Raw genomic sequence first — 26,739 nt, forward strand, 5'->3', positions numbered from 1 at the left:
ACAGAGTTGCTCCATTCTGCTTTAAACCGATTATTCAGAAGAAGCCAAGATGAGAAAGAAATATTGGACTGGAGATGTAACGGTCCATTTAACCATACATCTCATTTCAGTTCTGGGAGGACACAGCGGGAAGTTGACCACAATTTCCCTCAGCTAACCTTTTATGGCTATAGAGTACAGGTCTGCAAATCTGGCAATTTTAAGAGTTGTGGACTTCAACTCCCAGAATTCTGAGAGTCAAAGTCCACAACTCTTAAAGTTGCCAAGTTTGGAGACCCTCTCTATAGAGGAGTTTCTTCATCAAGGCTCTTTGGATCATCATGAACCCATAGCTGGTATTTCCCTCAGTCAGAACATCTTTTGTGCATGCATTGCACTCATGCAGACACATCTACTGGCTCCTGGAAATGCTGGATGAGGCCTCAACAAGAAAGCAAGAATTTTCAGTTTAGACGGGCTCTGGGAGGCGACACAGCTCTGTGAAACAGCTTCAAGAGGATGCTGCACAAAAACCTCTATGACAGGATGAAACCTCAACATTTTCAGAGTTTGTAAATGTTTATATTAAATGGGTATATTAAATTTATTGTTGGGTATATATATTTTTTTTTATGAAGTCTTTTATTTTGTGTGTGATTTTAAGCAGATTCTTGCACAGGGGGCTCATATCCTACTTTGGCACCAGTTTCATCACCAGATGGTCTTCCAGCACCACCCCCTTCACCATGCAGTTCCATCAATTTGCCCAATTCAAACTTGGGCTTCTGGAGCATTTTAACTTTGCAAATGTAGACATCATGAAGGGGGTAGATTGATTGACATGCCTTTTCTATGTCTTTACCAATGCTGTCTGGAATCAGTTTATTGATAACTTCTTTCAAGTCATAATGTCAGTGTTCCAACCAACACCCTCAATGAAACTTCACGTGTCATGATTTCCACCATATTTTTGCGGATTTGGTGGACCTCTTGGTGCTGAGCATAGGAAGTCTTGAGAATCTGGTTGGTTCTTTTCTTGGTGAAGCCAACACAGAAAAGGTGTAGAAGATACCCATCTGTCGTTTTGACATCGATGTGGGCTTCAACCATAGTCTGCCATTTCTTAACCATTGAACACATTTTTCTTTTCTTTTTTTCTTTTTTGGAGTTTTTTATTTTAAACACATTAAAACAACACACAAACATACAACATTTATATACATATCACTTTTTCTTATCAGCTCATTCAGAGTGGTCCTTTCTTGCTATTTACACATGTTTTAACTTTATCTTAGTCTACTTTTATTCTCTATCTTTCTTTATTTCATCTACATTTCACCATGATATTCCTCTTTCTTATTTTTCCTATTTTCCAACCATTCATACCATCTACACCACACTTTGTAATATTCTGTATCCTCTTTCTCCTTGAATTCTTTTGTTAGTTTGTCCATCTCTGCGCATTCTAAAAAATTTTTGATTAAATCTTCTTCTGTTGGTGGGTTCTCCTTCTTCCAATTTTGTGCCTAGGCTATACGAGCTGCTGTTAATATGTATAATATTAAATATTGTATATCCTTTGTGTAATTTTTCTATGGGAATCCCTAGTAAGAATTGTTCTGGCTCTCCCTTTATTGATTTAACCATTGAACACATTTTATCCCATGTGAGATCCATGCCATGAAAGTTTGTCAAGCAATTTTTCCCCTGGAAATCCTCTGTAATCAACTTGAATGTATGGAAGGCAACTTCATCATTCTGTAGGTCAGCAAGGCTTACTTCAAATACATACCCTTTCACTCCATCAGAGGCAATTTTTGTTCCCTGAGTCCTGGTAACTAACGTCTTTCCAATGTTTTAAATATTGAACATTGCTGGAGCCTTGACATCATGCTAACCTTTCTTTGAAAAGGGGTCCACCACTTTCTTCTTGGGTATATTAAAATTATTGTTGTTATTTATTAAGTTTATAGATAGCTCCAGTCATCCCTGACTCTGAGCAGTATACATACCCAACTATATAAATCGGGTGAAAATTGTAACAGAAATTACAATAATGAGGTAAGAATAGCAACATAAATACAAAAGTTAGGGAACATAATAGTAGAATTGAACAACGAAAAAGCAGACATCATACAGGTAGTCCTTAACTTACAACAATTCATTTCATGACCATTCAAAATTACGACAGTAAATAAAGTGACTTCTGACTCTTTTTCACACTCAGGATTGCTGCAACATTCCCCGGGTCACCTGATCAAAATTCAGATCTTGGCAACTGACTCATATTTATGACAGTTGTAGTGTCCCAAGGGACTTGCGATCGCATTTTGTGACCTTCTGACAAACAAAGTCAATGGGGAAGCCAGATTCACATTACAACTCTTCACAACTGCATTGATTCACTTAACATCTGTGGCAAGAAAGGTCATAAAATGTAGCAAAACTCACTTAACAACTGTCTCGTTTAGCAACCAAAATGTTATAACTCAGCTGTAAGTCAACACTGTTGCACTGTCAGAAGCAACATTACAATATCTCTGCTCCACCCAATTTTGAAGATACCAGTCGCACATACACACACCCCAGCAATTTTGTGATCACATTTGTGGTGCTTGGCTACCAGCTCACCTTTATAGCCATTTGCAGTATCTCACGGTCACATGACCACAATTTTCGATGGGTTGTATTTTTTTTTCTAATTTCTGGTTAAAAAACACCAATTGGGTAAATTTGAGTCAACTGCTACAAAAGAAGTTATAAAATTGGATCCAGTGACCCACTTAACTACTGCAATGACTTACGATCATAATTCTGGGCTTAATTACAGTAAAGTCAAGGACTACCTATACAGCATATTGCATAAATCTAATCTATGCCAAGAGTTAACTTGCTCATTGTTTTAGTGATAAGGGTACAACTCAGGGGTGGGTTTCAAAACCCGTCGCCACTGGTTCGCTTGTGGGTGTATGGGTGCTCATGTGTGACGCTTCCGTGCCGGTGGGTGTAGCCTTCTGCCCCCCACCACCGGTTCTCCCGAACCGGGGTGAACCAGTAGCAACCCACCACTGATACAACTGGAGTTGACAAATGCACATATAGCCCAGATGTGTTGGACTGCCGCTTCTTTAATCAACAATCTGGGTTCTCCAGAATTATTGTATCTGGAAGGTGCTAGGTTGGATAATTCAATAACTATGAAGCCTATCATCTGTATTTTTTCATTCTGCAAAGGTGGGGAAAATAGGGAATGGTGATCCTGGGTGAAAGTACAATCAACAGTGCTCTTTTAGTGGGAGGAAGACCTGGTCTTGCCACCTTCCTGATAAACTTTGTGGGTTGGGGGTAACAGTTTCTGCAAGATAGTGAAACCAGTGATAGTTCCAATGCCATCTGAATGGCAACCCATAGCCATTTCCTAGTGAGTAGAGAAGGTTATACATTCTTTTAAGAAAGCCCACATTTTTAAAAAAACACCATTATCTAGATTTACCAACTGGAAAGAAGAAAGGAAAGGAAAGGAAAGGAAAGGAAAGGAAAGGAACTTGGTACAGAATTTTCAATTCCTTTTCTTTTACTTTCTTTCTTTCTTTCTTTCTTTCTTTCTTTCTTTCTTTCTTTCTTTCTTTCTTCCTTCCTTCCTTCCTTCCTTCCTTTCTTTTCCTTCCTTCCTTCCTTCCTTCCTTCCTTCCTTCCTTCCTTCCTTCCTTCCTTCCTTCCTTCCTTCCTTCCCTTTAGTGGGAAGAAACCTGATCCCAAGGTGGCTCTGATCACAAGAAAAATTGTGTTTCCTGAGATTCAGGAAAAAACAATTTAGAATTTAAAAGGAAAAAAAAAATTAAATCTGTCTTCGAAACAAACCACAAGCAAACAAAACTGTTTTGTAATAGCAAAATACGACTGTGCCAGTTGATATTTATCCAAACTTGACTGGTCAAATTCTCAACCAATAAAGATGTTTAGCTTGTTTATTTATTTATTTATTTATTTTGTCACAGAGTATATATAAGCATAAGCATGAAATAACTATACAATATATAAGCATATACATAAGTATGAGTATGTAGTAACTATATTAATTGGATATAACAAAAGGAAACAATAGGACAGGAACGGTAGGCACGCTTGTGCTCTTATGCACGCCCCTTACAGACCTCTTAGGAATGGGGTGAGGTCAATAGTAGATAGTTTTTGGTTGAAGCTTTGGGGATTTTGGGAAGAGACCACAGAGTCCGGTACTGTATTCCAAGCATTAACAACTCTGTTACTGAAGTAATATTTTCTGTAATCAAGATTGGAGCGGTTCACATTAAGCTTAAATCTATTGTGTGCTCGTGTATTGTTGCAATTGAAGCTGAAGTAGTCTTCGACAGGAAGGACATTGTAATAGATGATTCTATGAGTTAAACTCAGGTCATGTCGAAGGCAGCGTAGTTCTAAAATTTCTAAATCCAGGATTTCAAGTCTGATGGCATAAGGTATTTTGTTGTATTCAGAGGAGTGGAGAACTCTTCTTGTAAAATATTTCTGGACACGTTCAATTGTATTGATGTCTGAAATGTGGTATGGGTTCCAAACAGTCAAGCTGTATTCAAGAATTGGTCTAGCAAATGTTTTATATGCTCTGATTAGTAGTGTAGTGTTTTTGGAGAAGAAGCTACGCAAGATTAGGTTTATAACTTTTAAGGCCTTTTTTGCGATGTAGTTACAGTGGGTTTTGGCACTTAGATCATTTGATATGAAAACTCCAAGATCTTTAACAGGGTGGGGGTCATCAGTAAGGTAATGTCCATCAAGTTTGTACTTAGTGTTTAGGTTCTTTTTTCCAATATGTAAGACTGAGCATTTGCTGATTGAGATTTGGAGTTGCCAAGTTTTAGACCATTCAGATAAAAAGTCAAGGTCTTTTTGGAGGATAGCTGTATTGTTGGTGGTGTTAAATAGTTTGACATCATCAGCAAAGAGAACACAATTACTTGTAATATGGTCACAGAGATCATTAATGTATAATATGAAGATGTTGGTCCAAGAACGCTGCCTTGGGGAGCGCCACTTTTAACAGGAACAGGATTTGATAGAGCATTGCCAATTTTGACCACTTGTTGTCTGTTTGATAGAAAAGCTGTTTTCCAATTGTGGAGGGGTCCTGAGATGCCGTAGGATTTTAGTTTTAGGAGAAGTTTATTATTTACTACTGAGTCGAAAGCTTTACAGAAGTCTATGTAGATTGCATCTATTGCTTTGCCCTGATCAAGGTTTGTAGTCCATATGTTTTTGCAGTGAAGAAGTTGTAAATTACATGATAATTTTTTTCTGAAACCAAATTGTTTATTAGAGAGTAGGTTGTTTGTTTCTAGATGGAGGGTAATGGATTGATTGATGATAGATTCCTTTACTTTGCATGTGACACAGCAAAGAGAGAAAAAAGAGAAAGTTAGCTTGTTTTCAAGCCGAACACTACATAGAGCCCATGAAAGTAGTTAGAACTCACTTGGATGTGAATGGTGATAAATAGGGATTACATTTTATATGATCATTTTAGCCAGAAGACAGACAGTCCCTCAGTTTCAGCTCATCTTCTGGAGATCACCAGGACATTTCCACATACATTAATGGGCAAATGGTTTCTCTCTCTGTTTTCTGGAACATTTTGTGAACTTCTCTAACTGCCTGCGGTCTTAGTAGTTGACTCGCCTTCCCTTCAAGTACTGATCAAGGCCTGCTGTGCTTAGCTTTCTGAGATCAGCCAAAGTCAGATAGATCAGAGCCCATGGTGATATTCAGGTCGTAGAGGGCCATGAGCTATAGATCATTATCTCTTCGTGTCAATAGAGCAACAGATATGCAGAAAAACAGAGTTTTAAGTGCCCTGTCCCATCAGGCTGGTCAAGGTGATGGAGAAATACTGACAGGTTTGTTGGTTGGTTTTTAGTGGAGCAGTTCTAGTAGATTGTCATATAAAGTGGCTCAAAATACCACCCAAGGACAAAAGGTCCTCTTTCCAATGTCCTTAAAATATTGCCATGTCCCTGCAGAGTAGCCTTAAGCAAGGACTTCAGCTGCTGTAGGCTTTCTTCAGTACTCTGGAGATAATCCTATTGACCCAATTTATAACCCTTGGGAGAATCTTTTGAAAAATCACTAGACAGATTAGAGTCTCACCTCTTAAAGCACCAACTCTTCATGCAAACCCCACCAGTCCTGGGTGCCCCCCCCAAAAGCTATCCAAAAGTTGCCACTAATTATGTACAATATGAATATTCCCCTTTTTTACATGACAGCAAGAAAGCATGGAATACACAATAATATTCAGGCCAACTGAATTCGATAAAAATGTTAAAATTTAGGTTAACTCCTACCCTCAAAACGACGCACTGCACACCAGAACAACTAGACACAAGAACAGTTTTTTTTCTGAATGCCATCACTCTGCTAAACAAGTAATTCTCTCAACACTGCCAAACTATTTACTAAATCTGCACTACTATTAATCTTCTCATCGTTCCCACCACCCATCTCCTTCCACATATGACCATATAACGGTAACCTTGTTGCTTGTATCCTTACAATTTATACTGATATTGTTTCCTGATTGCTTATTTGTACCCTATGACTATCATTAAGTGTTGCACCTTATGATTCGTGATGAACGTATCTTTTCTTTTATGTACACTGAGAGCATATGGACCAAAACAAATTCCTTGGGTGTCCAATCACACTTGGCCAATAAAAAATTCTGTTCTAATTTTTTTTTTATATACAAGTTAAATATAAAATTATATAGGTTAAGTAATTGTACTTCTCCTGTCAAGGGCTGCTTTTTTGAAGGTGGCCCAAGGATAAGAATGGTCTTTAACCCACAAAGATGCACACATCTAATAAGGATGTATTGCTGTTGTTATTGTTATGAGTGAACCATATTTTTAAATCATAGTTTATTAGAATTGCCATTGCGAAGTTCTTCTGCAGAGAATAAACTTCTTTCCTAATGGATACACACTTGTTTGATGAATTAAATTTACACGGCTAATATTATATTCCAAAGGGCCGGTTTAGCTCTGCCTGGTAAGGCCTGTTATTAAGAACACAAAGCCTGCAATTACTGCAGGTTCGAGCCCGGCCCAAGGTTGACTCAGCCTTCCATCCTTTATAAGGTAGGTAAAATGAGGACCCAGATTGTTGGGGGGGCAATAAGTTGACTTTGTAAATATATACAAATAGAATGAGACTATTGCCCTATACATTGTAAGCCGCCCTGAGTCTTCGGAGAAGGGCGGGGTATAAATGTAAACAAAAAAAAAAAAAAAGTTCAAAGGAAAGGCTAATAATGAAGGAAGGCTGAAGGAATGTGGCAAGATGGACAGTAAATAAATTTAATAAAGAAATATAATAAACAAACAAATAAATAAATGTTGAGTCTGAAGATAAAAAGACTTAATAGGGGAGACATGATGACCGTGTTTAGGTGTATAAGGGAAGCTTACAGGATGATGATCAGGAACTATTTTCCATAGCCATAGAAAGGACCAGCAATAACGGCTGTAAGGGCAGCTACCTAGTTTTCTTTTAAATAAAAGGAGAACCAGTTTGGTCTAATGATTAAGGCATCAGGCTAAAAAGCAAGAGACCATGAGTTCAAGTCCCATCTTAGCAATGAACGTCAGCTGAGTGACTTTGGACCAGTCACTCTCTCTCAGCCCAACCCACCTCAAGAGCGGGCTGAAAATAGGAAGAAAATAGGAGGAGAAGGAGCATAAGTTACGTGTGCCACCTTGAGGTATTTATAAAAATAATAAAAAATGAATGAATAGATAAAAAGCTTCCTGATGGCAAGAACTATAGAGGAACAGTCTTCCTATAGAAACTGGAGGTTTGTAAGAATAGGTAACCTCTCAAAGATGGTTTCATGTTTTTTTAGTACATTGCAGAGGGATGAGCTCAGTGGTGGGTTTCAAAAATTTTTACTACCGGTTCTGTAGGTGTGGCTTGGTGGGCATGGCATGGCTTGGTGGACATGGGTTGGTGGGCATGGCAGGGGAAGGATACTACAAAATCCCCATTTCCTCCCAATCAGCTGGAACTTGGGAGGCAGAGAATAGATGGGGGCAGGGCCAGTCAGAATTTTTACTACCAGTTCTCCGAACTACTCAAAATTTCCACTACCGGCTCTCGAGAACTGGTCAGAACCTGCTGAAACCCACCTCTGGATGAGCTAGATATCCTTGTGATCCCTTCCAATCTACAATTCTATGATTCTAATCATTTAAATTTTGCCTGTGCAGAATACATCCAAGCTTAGATCTCTTCTCTATGATGGTCTCAAATGCTGCTTTGTTTAAAGAGTCTGTCTGATATATCTGGACTGAGTTTTTTTTCCTTAACCAGTTACTCTAACTTGTATATTATTTGTAAGCTATTTGGAAAATATCTTTCGTTGCATAATACACAATCTACCCAATCCATTCTTTCCCTGAGGACAACTGGTCATAAACAGAAATTTTCAAGGACATAAAATCATTTATATTTACAGCTTGTAACTTTCTGTTCTTACTCGCTTAAATCAATCCAAGTGAAGCGATCGTCTGTAATTGCCATATTTCTGCTTAAACACCAGTGCGACTAAAAGCATCGTTTCCTCAGTTCTATGCAGCAGCATACGAACTGACAAGAGAGAAATAAGGGAAATTAAAGTAGGCTGACCACCATGAAGCATTTGGAGTATCGTCCCCTTTTCTTGACCAGTGCAAAGTTTTGCATCGACCTAGTTCTGAAATATTAAGAATATTTCAAGTTTAGCAGTCTTTGAGGCTGAACAGGGAAGAGAGAAAAAAGAAGCTTTGGATATGATGCTACCCAGTGGTGGGTTCTAACCGGTGTTACCACCGGTTTGCTTCGTGCACATGCTTTACGTGTGATCGCAATGCAAGCGCATTGACTGGCTGAACAACTGAGGCATTGCAATCCGTTCTGCCACGCCTTTCAGTGGGCTAAAAAACAGTGGAATAAAGCTAGGTATAGCACAGGGGCGGGCGGAAGGGCCCAGATAACGGTCGCAGTGAACCGGTTCGCTGTCAGTTCAACATCTCCGCTACCGGTTCTCCCGAAGAAAGCATCCTTAAGTACAGATAGTGAGCAAGGTTATTTAACACTGAACTCTTCGACATAAGATTCAGGAGAATGTTTTGATGGATGCCAGTTTTTAGCCTGAAGTGTTAAAATGACAATTTTTCATAACTTAGAGATCATAATCTGTTAACATTTTTTTAAAAAATCTGCCTCTAGGGAGAAATTTTACTTTCAAAAACATGATAATCATACACGCTTATATTTACTATCCCATATATATTATATCATAAAAAGGCCTTTTTATTAGAACTCCAAACAAAGAAGAAAAACCAGATTGAAATAATCTCTGTTTTGTCACATACCCAGACAAACATTCATTTCTCCTCTTCATATTTTCTTTAGCTTTTCAGGTTTAACTAGATTTTTCCAACCATTTTCTTTAATAAGCAATCTTACAGAGAAGAAGAAAGTAGTTAAAGTACCATATGTTGTTTGTACATATATGTATCCATCTCTGTTTACATGCACGCCTACACAAGTGAGTCACAAAGTTGAGTCACAAAATCAACAGTATTTTCCATTACTTGATGAAATCCAAGTATGTAGTGAAGTTTTAACCTACGATTCATTAATCTTCTGCCTGGCTAAAGACAAGATATATTGCAAAGGAGTTGTCTGGGAATTTCCTGGATGCTATTTTTTAACCAAGGACAAAAGGTCCTTTGCCAAGGAAGGAGCATCTTGTGGATATAATTTGGAGAAAAGAAAAAAAAGAAAAAAAATATGATTACACACTTCCTTTTCTCTAACCCGCTCCCCACTTTCCAATGCAATCTCTGAGGCTTTTTTTAAAATCAGGTGTTCAAGTATCTCTAGTGTGGTGCCTGCTTCATCCTTTCACGTTCACATGATGGTTCCCACAATTTACTCTGAAGGCAAATGAAAGTCTGAATTTGATTGAATTGATCTTTTATTCATCAAGTTAAACATCTCAAATTAACTTGACTGTTCCTATGATTAGGAAAAGAGACAGAAGAACCGTGGAAGTAGATAAACTTTAGATTCTACCTTTTAATTGTATATAACAAGGAAACAGTAGAGCTAACTTTTTGGATTTCAAAAGAGTACCAAAAGAACTGCTTTAGGGTTTAAATTCTCAGGAGATCATGGCCTGCATAATGAAAAATAATTAATGTCTTTGTCATGGCTTTCTTAGAGCCTGGCAAAGTGAATAGTGGTTTACCAAGTATTGCAAGTATAGAACATCTGCATATTCTTTCTTTGGAGTCTTGAGTACTCTCTGAGCTTGGCTGTTTGATTGCAGATGTTTCATTAACTGACTGAGTAACATCATCAGTGTTTTGTTGCCTATTTATATACAGTAGCTTTCCCTGCCAGGGTTGGTGGGTATGTGGTTTTCTCCTTAAGAAGGGATTAAACCAGGGGTGAAATCCAGCAGGTTCTGACAGGTTCTGGAGAACCAGTAGCGAAAATTTTGAGTAGTTCGGAGAACCGGCAACTACTACCCCTGGCTGGCCCCAGAATGGGGTGAAAATGGAGATTTTGCAATATCCTTCCCCCAGGAGTGGGGAGGGAATGGGGATTTTGCAATATCCTTCCCCTGGAGTGGGGTGGGAATGGAGATTTTGCAATATCCTTCCCCTGCCATGCCCACCAAGCCATAACACACCCACCAAGCCACACCCACAGAACCGGTAGTAAAAAAAAATTGGATTTCACCACTGGATTAAACAGGGATTAACACCAGACAAATGATCAAACGAAAAACAATACCTGAATGAAGGAACTACTAAGAAGGAAATCACCCCTCCACCAACATTGGCAGGACAAGCTAAGGGCACTCCTAATCAACTATGATTTAAAAATATTGTTCGCTCATAATGACAACAACAATGCATCCTTATTAGATGTGTGCATCTTTGTGGGGTACAAATCATTCTGAGCCTTGGGCCATATCTGAGAAAAGTAACCTTGGTTATGTTGAAGGGAATCCTGAATTGTTCCTTTTGGGGAACTCCAGAAGGCAGAGATTGCTAAATTGTGTTTCTTTTTTTTGATATTTTGTTGTACAAACTTTACCCATACAGTTATTTTATGGTTCAATATCTTGTGCAAGTCCAAGTCACTGTGATCATTCTGTGAATTATGGTTTAGTGTGAATACAACCTGAATAATTGCACTCTGTTTCTTTAAATTCCTTCTCCTCTCTCTTTATACAATCTATATATAATCTGTCTTCATACATGCCACATCTCTCACTTGCTTCAAGTCTAACTGTGACTCTGGCCCAAGATTCTGGCTCACCGAAAACCATGAGGTCTCTTATGTCAGTTGAAGAACTAGAATTCTCTCAGGCCTTCCCAATTTGGTGCGTTTCAGATCTAAATTGCACAGTCTTTAGACTTCACAGGCTTGACACCCAACAGTTCTAAAAGATGTTACACTTAGGCAAGAAAAACCAAATACACAGATATAGAATAAGAGGCACCTTGTTCAATAGCAGTAATTGTGAGAGAGAGAGCTAGAAGTCCTAAGGACAACCACTTAAATATGAGCCACCAGTGTGCTGCAACTGCCAAAAAAGCCAATGCAGTCCTGGTTTACATCAACAGAGGGAATCAAGATTGTATGAAGTGTTAGTACCGCTTTATACTGCTTTGGTAAAAACCAGGGATGAAATGTTCCCAGTTCGGACCGGATCGCCTGATCCGGTAGCGATGGCAGTGGGTGGTTCAGAGAACCGGTAGCAAAAATCCCTCCCATCCCACCCCAGCTGAGCCGCGTGATCATCAGAGGGTTTTTTTTATTTTTAAAAGCATTTTTTCTTCCACCGAAAAAATGCTTTTAAAAGTAAAAAAAAGCCTCTGATGATCACGCGGCTCAGGTGAGATCATCAGAACCCTTTAAAAGCTTTTTTTTTCTTCAACCTCTTTGGCTGAAGCGGTTGTAAAAAAAAAGCTTTTAACAGGCTCCTCTGGCAGTCCCAGCTGAGTTGCCTGATCATCAGAACCCTTTAAAAGCATGTTTTCTACAAGCTCTTTGGCTGAAGAGGTTGTAGAAAAAATGCTTTTAAAAGTAAAAAAAAAAGTTGGCCATGCCCACCCAGTCACATTACCCCTCCCATCAAGCCACGCCCCCAGAACTGGTAGTTACAAATTTTACATTTCACCCCTGGGTAAGAACATACTTGAAATACTCAGTCCAGTTTTGGTCACCATGATACAGAAAAGAAGTTGAGACCCTAGAAAGAGTGCAGAGAAGAGCAACAAAGGTGATTAGAGGACTGGAAGCTAACACATATGAAAAACAGTTGCAGGAATTCGTATGTCTAGTGAAAAGGACTAATGGTGACATGATAGCAGTGTTCCAATATTTTGAGGGGCTGCCACAAAGAAGAGGGGGACAACCTATTCTCCAAAGCACCTGAAGGCAGGACAAGAAGCAATGAATAGAAACTAATCAAGGAGAGAAGCAACCTAGAGCTAAGGAGAAATTTCTGGACAGAACAATTAATCAGTAGAACAGTAAAACATCCAACAATGGATGTTTTTAAGAAGAGATTGGACATCTGGAATGGTATAGGATTTCCTGCCTGAGCAGAGGATTATACCTACAAGGCTGTGGTGGGTTTCAAAAATTTTTACTACCAGTTCTGTGGGTGTGGCTTGGTGGGCATGGCAGGGGAAGGATACTGCAAAATCCCCATTTCCTCTCGATCAGCTGGGACTCGGGAGGCAGAGAATAGATGGGGGCGGGGCCAGTCAGAATTTTTACTACCGGTTCTCCGAACTACTCAAAATTTCCGCTACCGGTTCTCCAGAACTGGTCAGAACCTGCTGAAACCCACCTCTGCTACAAGGTCTCCTCCAACCTTATTATTCTGTATTCTGTTAGAAGCCATTAAGTCCCCCAAGGAATGATGCTGAGCAGTTATATTAGGTATCTTTAAATCATAGACTGCCATCTACTGGCAGTTTATAGTCATATTTATTACGAATCAGCTCTGTTGTCCATTTTATTGACATCCAGCCACATCCTTATTTTTATTGGGCTAGGTGACTGATGAGAGCGAGGGTTCTTTTCCAAACTTGTGGGTTGGTTTCCAAATATTTCATTACCAGGCTAGATAACATCTTCAGCGGAGTTTAGGGGATCCCTCAGCCTACACCGGAGCTACAGATATTCACTACTATTGCATCGGTGACTGATGTTTAGATCTCTCTCCATGTAAACTCATTTACTTTTGTTCTCAGTTCTTCAGTTTGATTATTTATTCTGTACATTTTGTATATATTCTAGTCTTGCTACTTACATTTCTTGGTTTTTTTAAAAAGTTGAGCTCCTAATTCTCTCCATATTGTTAACATGTTAATATCTCCAAATATTATTTGTAAATATTGTTTCTTAATACATAAGTTGTCTACTAATTCAGCTGGTTTTCTTGCCACTTCAAATAGATTGGGATGGAGGGAGAGACAGAGAGAAAGAAAAAGGAAGAACAAACGAATGAAAGAGTGACATAGGCCACAAAGCCACTTAATCTCATGCCCTTCCTGTGATTGGGGAGCCTTTTGCTCAAGGTTTAACATCTCTTTCAGAAGGAGTCTTCTAGACCAATGTTTATAAATAGCTCAGCTAACAAGTAACAGGAGCCAAGCAGCTGTGAGGTGGCAACCTGCTATTCTGGCAACTGCACAAGGCACTGAACAACTGTTGCATGCCCTTCATCTACCTTACCCTGCCCGACACTATAGAGAACAATTAAGGATATTTTCCTACCAGCAAATGATGCTCAGAGCCTTTCATTAACATGTCCTACCTTTAAGCAGCTAGGGTGGCACTCCTGCTAGGCCTCATTGCTAAGGTGACCAATCATCCTCCTTTAGGGAGGACAGTCCTTCTTTTGTAAGTTCTGTCCTCTCTCAAAAAGTGTCCTCCTACATGTCCTCCTTTTTGATATTTGAAGACTAATCTGTAAATCTCTGTATTCGATCGATTGCCGATCCGATCCGTTGTGTGTGATGTGACGTATTTGTATTTGACATGATAATTCGTCAAGGCTCGGTACAGTGCAGCAAGACGCGATTATGAGCCGCATGTGCTCCGCACAGGAGAATTGTTTTGAGAGCATGCACCATGCGCAAATGGCTTTGTTTACTTCTTACCGAAACACAACACGGCACACACGCACGCATTAGACTCACTTCTTTCTCAGTGAATATTCAATCATACATGGGTGAGCACAATGATTCACATTTTATTAATTCATTATCTATTTAATAATTTCCAAATATGTATAATTTTATTTACAAGTTTATTTATTCAATGGAAAAGTACTCATTTAAATAATAATTAATACACATGTAAACATAATTACAATATAAAATGTTATTGTTACAAATGTTTATTATGCATTTATCATATAGTATATTCTGTATTATTGTTGCAATGAATAAAATGTTTCTTTTATTTACGATATTTTTTTTCTTCAATTTATTTGTGTACTCCTTCCCATTGTAAAAAAGTTGGTCACCTTATCACTGCCCATATGTCCAATGAAGTAGCACAAGTAAGCCGATGTTCTGTCCTTTCCACTGGTGGTCTTGAGGAAAGTATTTTATGACTGATCGTGCTTTCTTGCTACATCACAGACATTTGGACTTTGCAGTCTTAGTAAGTGAACTAATCTGGGGTTTTTTCCCCCTTTGGAAAAAAGGTTTGCTTTGAAAAACTTACATTTAGTCTTCTTCTTAAGGTTATTCAAAACTTTTATTCCACTGCTAAACAAATTAGAGATCAAAGTCAAATGCATATTAAAAGGTTATACAATGCTTTGATAGAAATAGATTCAGAAATGGAATTAGTTAAAGATTGTATGATAAAATGGGCACAAAATATTCAACAACCTATAATGTTGGAAATGTGGGAGAAAATCTGGGTTAGGAATGTTAAATTTACTCAAGCACAAAATTTAAGAGAAAATTTTTATAAAATGTTTTATAGATGGCATTTAGATCCCAAGAAGTTGGCATGTATGTATCCGAAAGTGCAGCCCAAATGTTGGAGATGTGATTGTGAAGATGCTACTTATTATCATACATGGTGGATTTGTAAAAAAATTAAATCGTTTTGGATTAAAATATGGTGGATTATGCAGAACATTTTGAAAAAGAAGATAAAGTTTACGCCATAACTGTTTTTACTAGGCATAATCACGGATTGTACAGTAATAGAGACTAAATTGATATTGAACAGCAGCGAGACTTTTGGTGGCGCAACATTGGAAGAAAGAAGAACTGCCTACAATTGAAGAATGGACACTTAAAGTTTCAAACTTAGCAGAAATGGCAAAAATTTCTGCGTATTTGAAAGACTACTCACAAGAACGATACATAGTGGAATGGAGAAAATGGATTGATTATATTCAAAATAAGTATCAGACCAAAAAGTATCAAATAGCATATGAGTGATGGTAGGGATTGTATTGTATTTGGGTATTAGTTTAAAAGGGGAATGGGAGTTAAGGGATCAATGGGGGAGAAGGGATTATGGGGTATGGTTTTTGTAGTATTCAGCGTATGTTTGTTAGATATTATACCCTGTATTTTGCTCTAGGAAGTCTCTGTGGGGGGAGGGGTGAATGGGGAGGGGGAGGGGGGAGGGTGACGGGGGAAATTTTTTTTTAAAAAAAATTGTTTGTTGTAAAACTTTTTCAATTAAAAAAAAACTTTTATTCCACTGCTCAAGCATTTTCAGTTCTGTTACTAAAGGCTTTAAGTCAACATATTTATAAAATAGCAGAAGAGCAGGAGTCTGCTGCTGTAACCAGATCAGATGTAATGGATGGTGCTGACAAAGGGGGAATTGTGATGGACTACATTAAGGTGACAGTTTCCCTGCAAGGAGGGAACACATCCAAGGAGGGGGGGACAGACAAAAGACAACACAGCTGAAAGCTGGATAGAAGACAGAGGAAGAAAATGAGGATAGCTATTCCCTAGAACAGAGGGACTATGCTGGCTGGAGAATTCTGGGAGTTGAAATCCACAAGTCTTAAAGCTGCCAAGTTTGAAGACCTCTCCCATAGAATCTCCCAGGATATGTCCATTAGGATGAGAGTAATAAGGATTTAGTCTGGCAAGATTCTGCCTATTCACAAGAGCAAATAAAGAACCTAATTTTGCCGGGATTGTTCTATGTCTTTCTTGGACTGGGTCTAACATCATTAAAGCCCTGCCCCTTTTTCCCATGTGTTGTATTGTGCATATCTAACAAGGTGGGGTTCAGATTCTTTAGCCAGACTTGAATCTAACGACCATTATTACAAAGGCCCCTGCAAGAAACTGTCATTCCCCAAACTTGGCCAGTGCTAAATCATGTTAGTAAATCCTAAAATCAAATGTGAAGCAAATAAAGGTAGAGATTAGGAAATATCTCAGCAGGAGGCCCACTTGAGGGATCATGGAGCCTGAAACTCTTCATTACAGTTAAATAAAATCCCATGTTGGGCCACAAACAAGGCTTGTTTTAATTACACTTATTAAAAAAAAAAAAGAACTGGAGCTATAGCAATAAACACTGACCTGAATTTTCCAGAACAAACCATTTGATATAATAAAAACTTAAATCAGAGTGCTGCTAAGAGCCCTATGGCTCTATTTTTCAGAACACATTCCAATAGGGCATTATTCCCCCCCCCATATTTTATTTCACAATACATTATTTTGTAATCAGTGAGAGAGAGATATACAAACACATGGTTTTGAGAAGAAATACTTCACATTAATATATATTTCTGGTAGCATGGCATTTGTAGCAGTGAAGCATGAAAAAACATTATTTTCACTTGTAAAACTGTCATTCTGATAGAGTGACAGTTTCGTTGTTGAATAATTTTTTATTATTATTCTGTATTTTTATTTTGCAATGAAAAGATACAAAACTTACCAGCTTACTGTTTTTTATTATCCTGTAGGGTCATCTGATAGCAGTGACAAAAAATGAGGGCTCCTTCAACCGAGACCTTTAAGAGTCAGGGTCACTCACCTCATTTAGGAGCAAGCATTTCCAGCCCTACCACTCTTCTTGGTTTTTGCCCTTTTCCCTCCCAATTTGACCATTTGGTCAACTGCCGATCTCGGAACAGGAGTAGGAGATTCAGAAGATATGTGACAGCAAAGTGGCACAGGCTCACGTACCTGGTATTCGGAATACAAACTGATGCATGCCGTATGGCTCAAAGTGTTGTATTTCAATCAAAAAAGTCACTGAAGATGGCTAAACCTTTTGCAATATACATTTAGGTGTTACTGAAGGTGATCTGTATTAGGTGTGTGCACATTGGTTGTGTTTTACCTCAAAATGGTCTTCATGTTTACCAAGCTGCACATTTTGCCTTTAGATATTTTTTCATCATTCAAAGACAAGAGTCTCAAACTTAAGGCCCAGGGGCCAGATCCGGCCCACAAGGTGCTTAGATCTGGCCTGTGGGGCTGCTCCGGAAACAGCAGAGGACTGGCCTGCAGTGTCAAAACAGAGCTCAGGAGGGCCGCGCGCAGCCATCCCAGGGTCTGTTTTCGGCCACAATGGCCTTCTGCAACCTTCTGCCAGCAAAAATGGAACTCGGCTCCAACTTTCTGCCATCAAAAATGGAACTCGGCTCCATTTTTGCTAGCAGAGGGCTAGCAGAACGAACGAAAAACAACAAAATGAGAAAATTTCCCCTTTTGCATTTGAGCATGCAAGAAGGGACAGGAAAGGAGAAAGGGAAAGAAGAAAGACAAAGGAAAAGATGGGAAGATGGGAAGAGAGCAAGAAAGGAAAAATAAGGAAAGAAGGGAAGGAAGCTCTTCCTGGGAAGCAAAGCCTTGGACGACCTGATCTGCCCCGAAGGCAGTGGTGGGATTCAGTCAGTTCGCACCACTTTGGGAGAACCGGTTGTTAACTTTCTGAGCACTTTGGTGAACTGGCTGTTGGAAGAAATCATTAGGGCAGAGAACCGGTTGTTAAAATTATTTGAATCCCACCACTGCCCAAAGGCCTCGAGGAGCTCATTTCCATGTTCCTCCACCGGCCCAAGCACCCTGCCCTTCAGATCCCAATGGGGCCAGTGCCTGGAGGTGGCAGTGCTCTGGGCGGGCGGATGACCTGGAGATGCATGCATGCACCACAGCATAGCAGCTGTCTTGGCCTCAGCACGGTGTCTCCAAGGGGAGGACAAGTGAAAGGATCAATGAAACTGATTGTGAAATGCCTCGATCCATTTCACTCACCCTTCCCTCCGCCTCGGGTGCCGCATCCAGCCCACAATGGGGGGATGCACTGCTTCTGGGCTGGGCAGTGGGTGGGCAGGCAGCCCTTGGGGTGACGCCATGCTGAGGCCAAGATCAGCCATGCCCACCTAGTCACAGCGACCCTTCTGCAACCACACAGCTACATCTACCCAGCCAAGCCACCTGGCTGCTGAGTCACCATAGTCTTACATACAACTGGCACTTTGAGGGCAGGCATAATGCTGATGTGGCTCTCAATAACACTGAGTTTGACACCCCTGCTTTAGGACAATAACTCAGCTGAATCAAAAGGTGCCATGCATTTGGTTAGTCAGCCAAGACAAAATCTGGAGAAATCTTACAAACTCAGGTGGCCATGGCTACCCTCTACACTGCATGTGTGCCTGCCAATTCTCTCAGCGCCTTATTCCCCTTAACCCTGTATCTGTTCCTCATCAGGCTTCTTTCCCAATCTTCCCATCAGGTTACTTCCCATAGGGACTGATGGCATACAGTGCAAAGGGCTTATCGGTCCTGCAGTCTTTATTACTTTCACTTTATTACTTTCACGTGGCACTATGAGCCACAGTGGTGAAGTGGTTAGAGTGCAGTACTGCAGGCTGCTGGCTGCCTGCAATTTGGCAGTTCGAATCTCATCAGGCTCAAGGCCTTCCATCCTTCCAAGGCGGGCAAAATGAGGACCCAGATTGTTGGGGGCAATAGGCTGTAAACCATTTACAGAGGGCTGTAAAGCACTGTAAAGTGGTACGTAAGTCTAAGTGCTATTGCTATGTCCGTTGGCTAATTTTTCCGCAAGCTGGCTAGTAACTGGCACTCAGCATGGCAGACAACACAGATCATGGAACTTCAAACAAAATGATCTTTATTTCATCCATATTCTCCCCCAAAATTGAAAAAAATGACACAACTTGGTAAAAGGAAAACATTTAGAATGGTGAGTTGTATAAGTAAATACATATTTATGATAGGTGAAATACAGCAGTCGCATCCAATTCCCAAATTACATATGCAGGAGAAGCAGCACACAGTACCTGAACATCTGTAGGAGTCCCAAAAGAAAAAGTTAAGTGTTACAAAACACCCAAGAGGTGTACAGTATTTTTAGCAGTTAGGAGAAGAGCTAAAAACAAAACAATGCAAAATGCAGCCCTGTTAGTTTGCATAAGAGACTTCAGATGATACACTTTAGTGTTCACTTCCAGGATCCAGAAAACAAAGGCAACCAATCCAGCAATGTGGCTGTCCTGTCATCATCTACTTAAAGCCTAATAACATCTGAAGTGATTATGATTATTTAAACCAAACCAGGTAATTAAAAAAAAATGACATCCGAAACTGAACTTTCAACTTTTTCTTATTTTTTTCATAAAACTAGTTTATACTGAAATCAGCATCTCCTCCTGAAAGATCATCCCAATACATGAATTTCTATTATACATTTATAGGCCACGCACAGATGCAGGACAAATTCTTCACATTTTGAGCCTTCCCCAAGCACGCACACAATGTTTTATGTACAGCAGTATGTTTATAACAATTCCTGAACTTAAGGTGCATAGGCAGATGAAGCCTTACTTTGTAAAGAGAACAGCTTATAAATTTTGCTCATAAAATGAGATGGCAAAAAATGCCTTGTATCTTACAAAGTCTTTTCACAACATAAACAAGTTTAAAATAAAGTGTAAATTTGACATCAAAACCAGAAAGATAACCCTGCCACCCTAAATCAAATGTATTTCCAGTATATATTCTTCCAAAAAGATCTCCCAATTTTAAAATAAAATTCATATATATATATATATATAATGTGTGTGTGTGCGCACGCATGTATATACACACACATCCATCCATACACGCACACACACACTCACATTTATAATTTAAGTGTTGTTTGCTGTAATTTCTTTCATGCAAGAAATATGAGCTTCTTAGAGAGGCCTTTCTGAAACTGCGGTAAAGCTCTTCACGCGTGCAAAGAACAAAGGGGTGTACATCTTGTCAATGTCAAAAGAAGAGACTGCTGTCTCACCAGTAGACCTAAAAAAGAGAAAAAAGTGATAAACATGTCTGTCTTACTCCTTGCCTAAAAGGAAGAAAACTGTTTGATAATATAACCTGTACCTATTCTCTTTGCATCCAATGTAAGAAAATATTTTACGTGAAACCAGAGCATTTTTACATATACGGTTATTTTACAAAATGGAATTTGACACCAAAGTTTTGCAGATCTTAAGGCTTTACTGGAGAAACTCTTCACTCTCTTGATGTATTCACTTCTAACTTTCTTCTTGGCTTCAGTGAGCTTAATGTTACCAGCTTGAAGGATGTCCAGGTATTTGTAATGATTATCTTCATCCAGTGTTGAGCAGTGATTCTATTCTGGATGGTGTTTTTCCATAGAGTTTCAAATTGCCCATGTAAAGAAGTGAGTTAAGCCTGGCAAATATTTTTGATGTTTGATAGCCCTGGCTAGATTTGTTCAATATTATTGACCGAATTAGATTTATTTGCCTAGGAAATTAAAATCGGTATTCTGCTTCATCTATGAGTAAATATCTAGCCAATATTTCAAACAATGTAATTAATTACAAAAGGATTTCAATTCATTCAATGGAATTTCCTCTTCTTTTCTTCCTATATATTGATGTACAACCAAATTCCTCCATCACTCTATTCTGCTGGCAATATTTGTTTGGCTAGTTGGAGGGAAACAACTGGAAACAATGTGATATTATGGGCAATTCTCACCCTTCAGATAATTGCATTTATTTTTATGTTAAAAAATTAACTCGAATTTCTAATCTTACAGGCTCCAGTTTAAAATTTAGTGATACAGACATTTCTTATTATATAAGTGGTATGATTATGTGCTATAAATGTTCATATAATGCCTTCTGTTGCCAAGTTTTGTTACATGTTGTATGCAGGCATAAAAAAAGTTTGTAAAAAAGCTAGGACTGAAAGACCAGGTTTCAAGGACTTTTAAAGTTTTTTATAGCATTTGGAAAAAAACACCTTACTTGTAAGTTATGTGGCAAGAATGATGAATCCAAATGAGTTTATTAAATTTCTGACGGCCACTGGAATTCAGCTGTAACCCTACATGAAAACTGTGATCAGTTTCTTGCACAGGGACACGACAGAAATATCTGAACTTGTGATAGTCAATTGGTTTCTACATAACAAACAAGAAAGGAATAGGCTGTCAAGAATATGCAGCAAAAGATAGCTACTAAAGCTGTATCCTAGTTAAAAGATAAAATGTTACATTTCAAAGATATTTTCATTTCTACAATATATTCTGGTACTAATCAACCATAATCAACAATATCCTATGCTAATGTATACAATCAAAATACAATTATCCTATTGTGAGAAATAATAAACTTAGAACACGTTTATTGTCTGAATTAAAATCAGCATTCATATAATAAAAGATATATTTTTCTATATCAGTTTATTCTAGGAATCTATGAATACTGATTTTCATTCAGACAAAAACATTTCTGCATTTATAATAAAGTGTATTTTTCTACAGTGATAGTAATATAAAATATAACATGATACTTAAAAATAATATAAGTATCCTATTTCTAAAACTAGACTTTTAAATGTTGATAGTGGAAATATTAAGCATCTATAAAAATTACTGAGTAGTAGAAAACAAGAAAAGGCTTTTTATTAATTTCTAATATTCCTAGCTTTCAATTTCCCCCTTAGATTTCAACACTTCCTTACAATCTTTTCTTGTTCACCTTCTAGCCCTTAATTCCAATCTTCTATGCCTCTAGAAGATAGGAAAAAGAAAATCCATATATAGATTGCTAAATAATCATTCTTCTCTTTAAATCTATAGCTTGCCTTCACTAGTTCAAGGCTGCAGAGCAGAGCAATTAAAAGCAAAGCAGAGCAATTAAAATTATTAAACAATGTCCGAAGATGGATGCAGAATCCTTCTATTTCAATACCTTCTAGTTGTGCAAGAGTTTTTAATTTGCTTTTGAACTATTCCAAATTTAAAAAAAAAAATTATGCCAAAAGATAGTTTTCTTTAAATTCAGAATTTAAGAATATTTGGAGAGAGTATTTTGCAGAAAGAACTACTCCAAAGTTATATTTTTACTTAACAACTTATCCTAAAGTGCAATACTTATTTATTGTTTTCTTATTCTATTAATCAGTTGATTACTGTTGACCATTAATATTTTCTTACATAAATACCTCTTCCTTCTTCTTTGTCATTACAGCAAATACTTTGGTTTGATTGTCTGTATCCTGGGAAAGGCGATAATGTCCAAGCAGGATTGCATCAGTTCTGAGATTTAGAAGGAAAATATTTCATGAAAATATATTCATTCAAGTGCTAATAAAAACACTGCTGATATTAAATTTGGTCCAAGAATTATTAGGATTTAAATGAATAATGACCAACTTAAATCTCTATGATTCAAAGAGCTTATTGAAATTATAATTAACTTCAGATTGAAACACAATTTTCTTTCATTAAAGATAACTTTAAATGTAGTTTTCAAATCACTTGATCAATGCATTCTTTAGTCTAATCATCTAAGCAATGAAAAATAATAGTAGCTTTACTGTTTACCTAATTATTTTTCATTAAAAATATCAGGATCCCATGGACAATATAATTCTTTATTACAGATGTTGAAGATACCTTGTGTTTTTAGTCCGTAATCGAGGAACAATAGACTGAGGTTCTTCTGGAGTTGTTAGCATCATTACTTGGCCATCTGGGAAAAATCTCAGGTACCTAAAAGAATTATTCAACGTTTTCCCAATTTGGGTTAGTTTACAAAAATGTATTAAAAATAACAATAAAATGAAGAAACATCTTTCCCAACATACATATTTTAGTTAAAAACAAATATTAATATACAAATAATAAATGTAAGGATCCAATGGGCCTTGTACTAACTTCCAAATATATCTGAATCCATCAAATCTTGCTCAAGTTTCATACAGAAATCAGGTTAGTTGTATGTCAGTCAGCCTATGCCTGAATTAGGAGCAACATGCTCATATGCACGTATTACCCACACATGGGTACAACAAGCAAACTGTCACGCATCAATCTTAGTAGGACATACAAATGTGGGACTCAGACTTCGTCCACCAAAAAAAGCCAGATAATACATGAAGTATTAATCAACCAGGAGTGTTCTGTGTCTTCTGGGTACAAGGGAAAGTCAGTTTTTCATGTGGCTTTTCCCAAAGTCTCCAAGTATAAAGAAATTAAAGTGAATGATGTGGATATGCAATTAGAAAAAAGCTCTGAAACCTCACTGCATACAAAGAACCTTATCACACAGAATGCACCAAAAGAACATGTCAACAGAACCTCATTAACTATGATGATTCAGTTTTGTTACAGGAAGTATACCAGTACTGGGATATTAGCATGAAGATTAAATACTAGGGTATCAAATTATGATTCAAAAGCAGCTGATTTCAGGATTTAATTTACATACTTTAAGATAGCTCTGTATATTCATAGCCTGGAAGTCATGGAAAATTCAGAGTTTGGAATCCCCACACAATTTTCTCCTAGTAATTTTTAAATATTTTAGGAATGTCTAAAAGCAGAATTATAAAAAATTTAGTCATAAAGTACATGGCTCCAATTATCTAAACCATTATTACTTTTTACACACAGGTAATCATTTGAATTCACTGTATAACATGGTTTGCAGCATTATACATGAACTGCATTGGAACGAAGGCAAGAGAGATAATTAACTCATTTTAAGAGGCAAGAGAGATTATTAACTTTATTTTAAAATGGCTGTACCTGTAGTAGTCCACTTGGTGCCATGCCCGATAGAAACCATCAAGAGATTGTTCTCCTTGACGAATGTATGTCGTCTTGCTGATATATACCCCTATAAAATACAGAGTTACCTGTTTATTATACTTTAAACATTCAATTATGTATATTTTAGGATTCTGAAATAGAGAACATTACAATTTTCAATCTTTTTTGCACACATTTAATTTACCAATTATAATCTCATCTATTGCAATTACTATATAATTATATTGAATTATATCATTCAATTAGTATATCATGCATTGAAAAGCATGATAGATTTTTTTCTTCAAATTATTATCTTTAAGTCGGAAAGTCTTGTTATATTTTTTTAAATAAAGACTGTTTTGCAAACAAAGGTAGTAGGAGAGATATAGAGCATCTACCTGCAATTCATACAAGAAATTGAATTCAACAGAGGCAGGAGAGAGAAAGAAAAATCCTTGGTGTTTACAAACAGATTAGTACTTACTCTCAGTGAGACAAGAGTTACATAAGTAGTTACTTCTCCTCTCATCCTCCACTGAAAGCTCACCTCAACATGTGAGGGGCAAGAATGGGATATGTGGACTAGTACAGTTTTGCACTATTCTCCTTTAAGTGTGAGGAAATGGTCACATATAAAGTAGGCATAATGTCTAAATTATGACATTAAAATACTTGGTTGGGAATAAAGTATTTCAAATTACTAGAAGTCACACGTATAATCATTCGTGCACTCATGCCTAAAGGCTTCTGTTCAACTTTTTACAATCTTTCTCTTGTCTTTTCTTCCTTGTACCCTCATCTCTGTATTAATTTGTTTCCCTCCTTCTCTCATTTCACTTTTCTTCATTTCTTATTGTAAATGTTTCTTTCCTCCCTGCCATTTCCTCTACAGTACAATTCCATTTTTGTTTCTGTTGGAAGAAACAGAGGGTTTCTTCTAACAGAAGAATACTTAAGTGTTTGCACACACAGAAAAAAGTGAATTAATTTTGCAAACGGGGCACTTTATTTACAAGCAATTATTTTAATGAATAATTCAATTAACTAACTTATTTTCATGATCCTGTCCTTTATTGCAGTGCAGCTTCTGGATACACACCAGTAGTGGGTTTCTACCAGTTCGCCCCAGTTCTGGCGAACTGGTAGTGGCAGCAATGGGAGGCTACGCCCACCCGCCCAGACATCATGATGGATGCTCTGTGCATGTGCAGAAGCGCCATGCATGAGCACTCACAGTTCCGAACTGGTAGCAAAGATAAGTGGAACCCACTACTGATACAAACACACACACACAAATTGAAACATCCTTATTCAAAAATTGCCTTATTATCCAGGAAAACTGTGTCCTAGCCACTTTGTTTTTGGGAGGGTTTCACTAGCAATTCCTAGAAAGGTCCTTCTCAGAGAATAGTTCATAATGCAAATATCACAATTATTCTATTCAGGGAGAGGTTATTAAAAAGCTGATTATGTGTTTTTTAAGTAGGACTATGTTATAAGGCCAAAGTATATATTTAGATGCCAATAATTGTTAGTAATCCCAAGTATACTCCAGTCACATTTCCAACCAATCTATTTATAATCAGAAACTATTGCTGCAATTATACAGCCTCTACCTTTCCTGATTATCATTATAACATTGCTGTTTCTTACCATCAAATCGAACTCTAGGTCTTTTCACAAACATTTCCCTCCACGAGGTATAAGGAACCATTTTATTACATGTCCTGCCCCAAACCTTCAAACAAGCCTGACGCCAGATTTCAGGGTCCCTGGAAAAAAGACAATGTAATCTGATTATAAAAATGTTAACACAAACAAGAGACTCAGAAATATTGTGTGTTACTGGTTATCAGCACTGCAAATGATGGTTGTATAGTGTCTTTAAATGACACTTTATTATTCAGTTTTGAATAAATTCTGGAGAATTGCACTTTGATAAGATTTAATTCACCTGTTCCCTCCTTTATCAGCTTTGTATTCTGGGTGTGCATTGGCATATGCTTTTAACTTAATTAGACTAGAATCAGAGATCACAATCTATGCTAGAATTATCTTTAAAATTCTCCTCTTTCTATATATATGACTGCATAAGTGTTATACATGCCAAATCAGAATAACAGAGCCTCTCATGCAACAAAACTTTATGGAATAGGCTCAGCAGAGTTTTATTTAGAGGTTTAATTCAAAGTCACTTTTATCAAATCTCTGAACTGAATCAAACTGCATAGGAAAGTCAAAACAACTTTTTCCCCAAATTGATTTGAACAGTCAAATTCAATTAGCTTAACAGATGGAATGAAATCAGCTATTTGAAATGGAACCAACCTACAAACCTCCAATGAATTTATCAGAGGAGAAGCCAAAGGCTACTTGGAGAACAAGAGAGAAATTGCCTCAATACTGTTCCATCAATGGAAACATATAACTACTTTCCATCACTAATCTTCACACTTTCATAAGTTTCTGGAGTTTTTTAATACTTGCTTTTTATTTCATAATTTTTTACCTTTATGATTTTAAAACTATAATCTTAAAATGACCTTAGTTTTTCAGAACAAAATT

The 26,739-nt window shown here is 37.7% G+C and overlaps 1 protein-coding gene and 1 pseudogene across 4 annotated transcripts in view; both read right to left on the reverse strand.

Annotated features, from left to right (window-relative positions):
• Positions 1-638: 638 nt before the first annotated feature.
• LOC131195304 (small ribosomal subunit protein eS1-like) lies at positions 639-2,622 on the reverse strand (annotated as a pseudogene).
• A 16,578-nt stretch (positions 2,623-19,200) lies between these two features.
• Positions 19,201-26,739, reverse strand: part of FBXO9 (F-box protein 9) — a 29,938-nt gene continuing 22,399 nt past the window's right edge. For 2 of the 4 annotated variants that reach the window (XM_058177202.1, XM_058177214.1), the window contains 6 exons: positions 25,828-25,946; positions 24,169-24,259; positions 23,035-23,130; positions 22,581-22,674; positions 21,380-21,534; positions 19,201-20,396 (listed from right to left, as the gene is read on the reverse strand). In XM_058177202.1, the coding sequence (XP_058033185.1) occupies positions 20,288-20,396; positions 21,380-21,534; positions 22,581-22,674; positions 23,035-23,130; positions 24,169-24,259; positions 25,828-25,946 (664 nt within the window). In that variant the 3' untranslated portion in view covers positions 19,201-20,287. The remainder of the gene's footprint in view (positions 20,397-21,379; positions 21,535-22,580; positions 22,675-23,034; positions 23,131-24,168; positions 24,260-25,827; positions 25,947-26,739) is intronic. The other 2 variants (XR_009154424.1, XM_058177220.1) reach the window with 2 other exon arrangements.

The sequence above is a fragment of the Ahaetulla prasina genome, chromosome 1 (genome assembly GCF_028640845.1).
Source record: "Ahaetulla prasina isolate Xishuangbanna chromosome 1, ASM2864084v1, whole genome shotgun sequence".
NCBI lineage: Eukaryota > Metazoa > Chordata > Lepidosauria > Squamata > Colubridae > Ahaetulla > Ahaetulla prasina.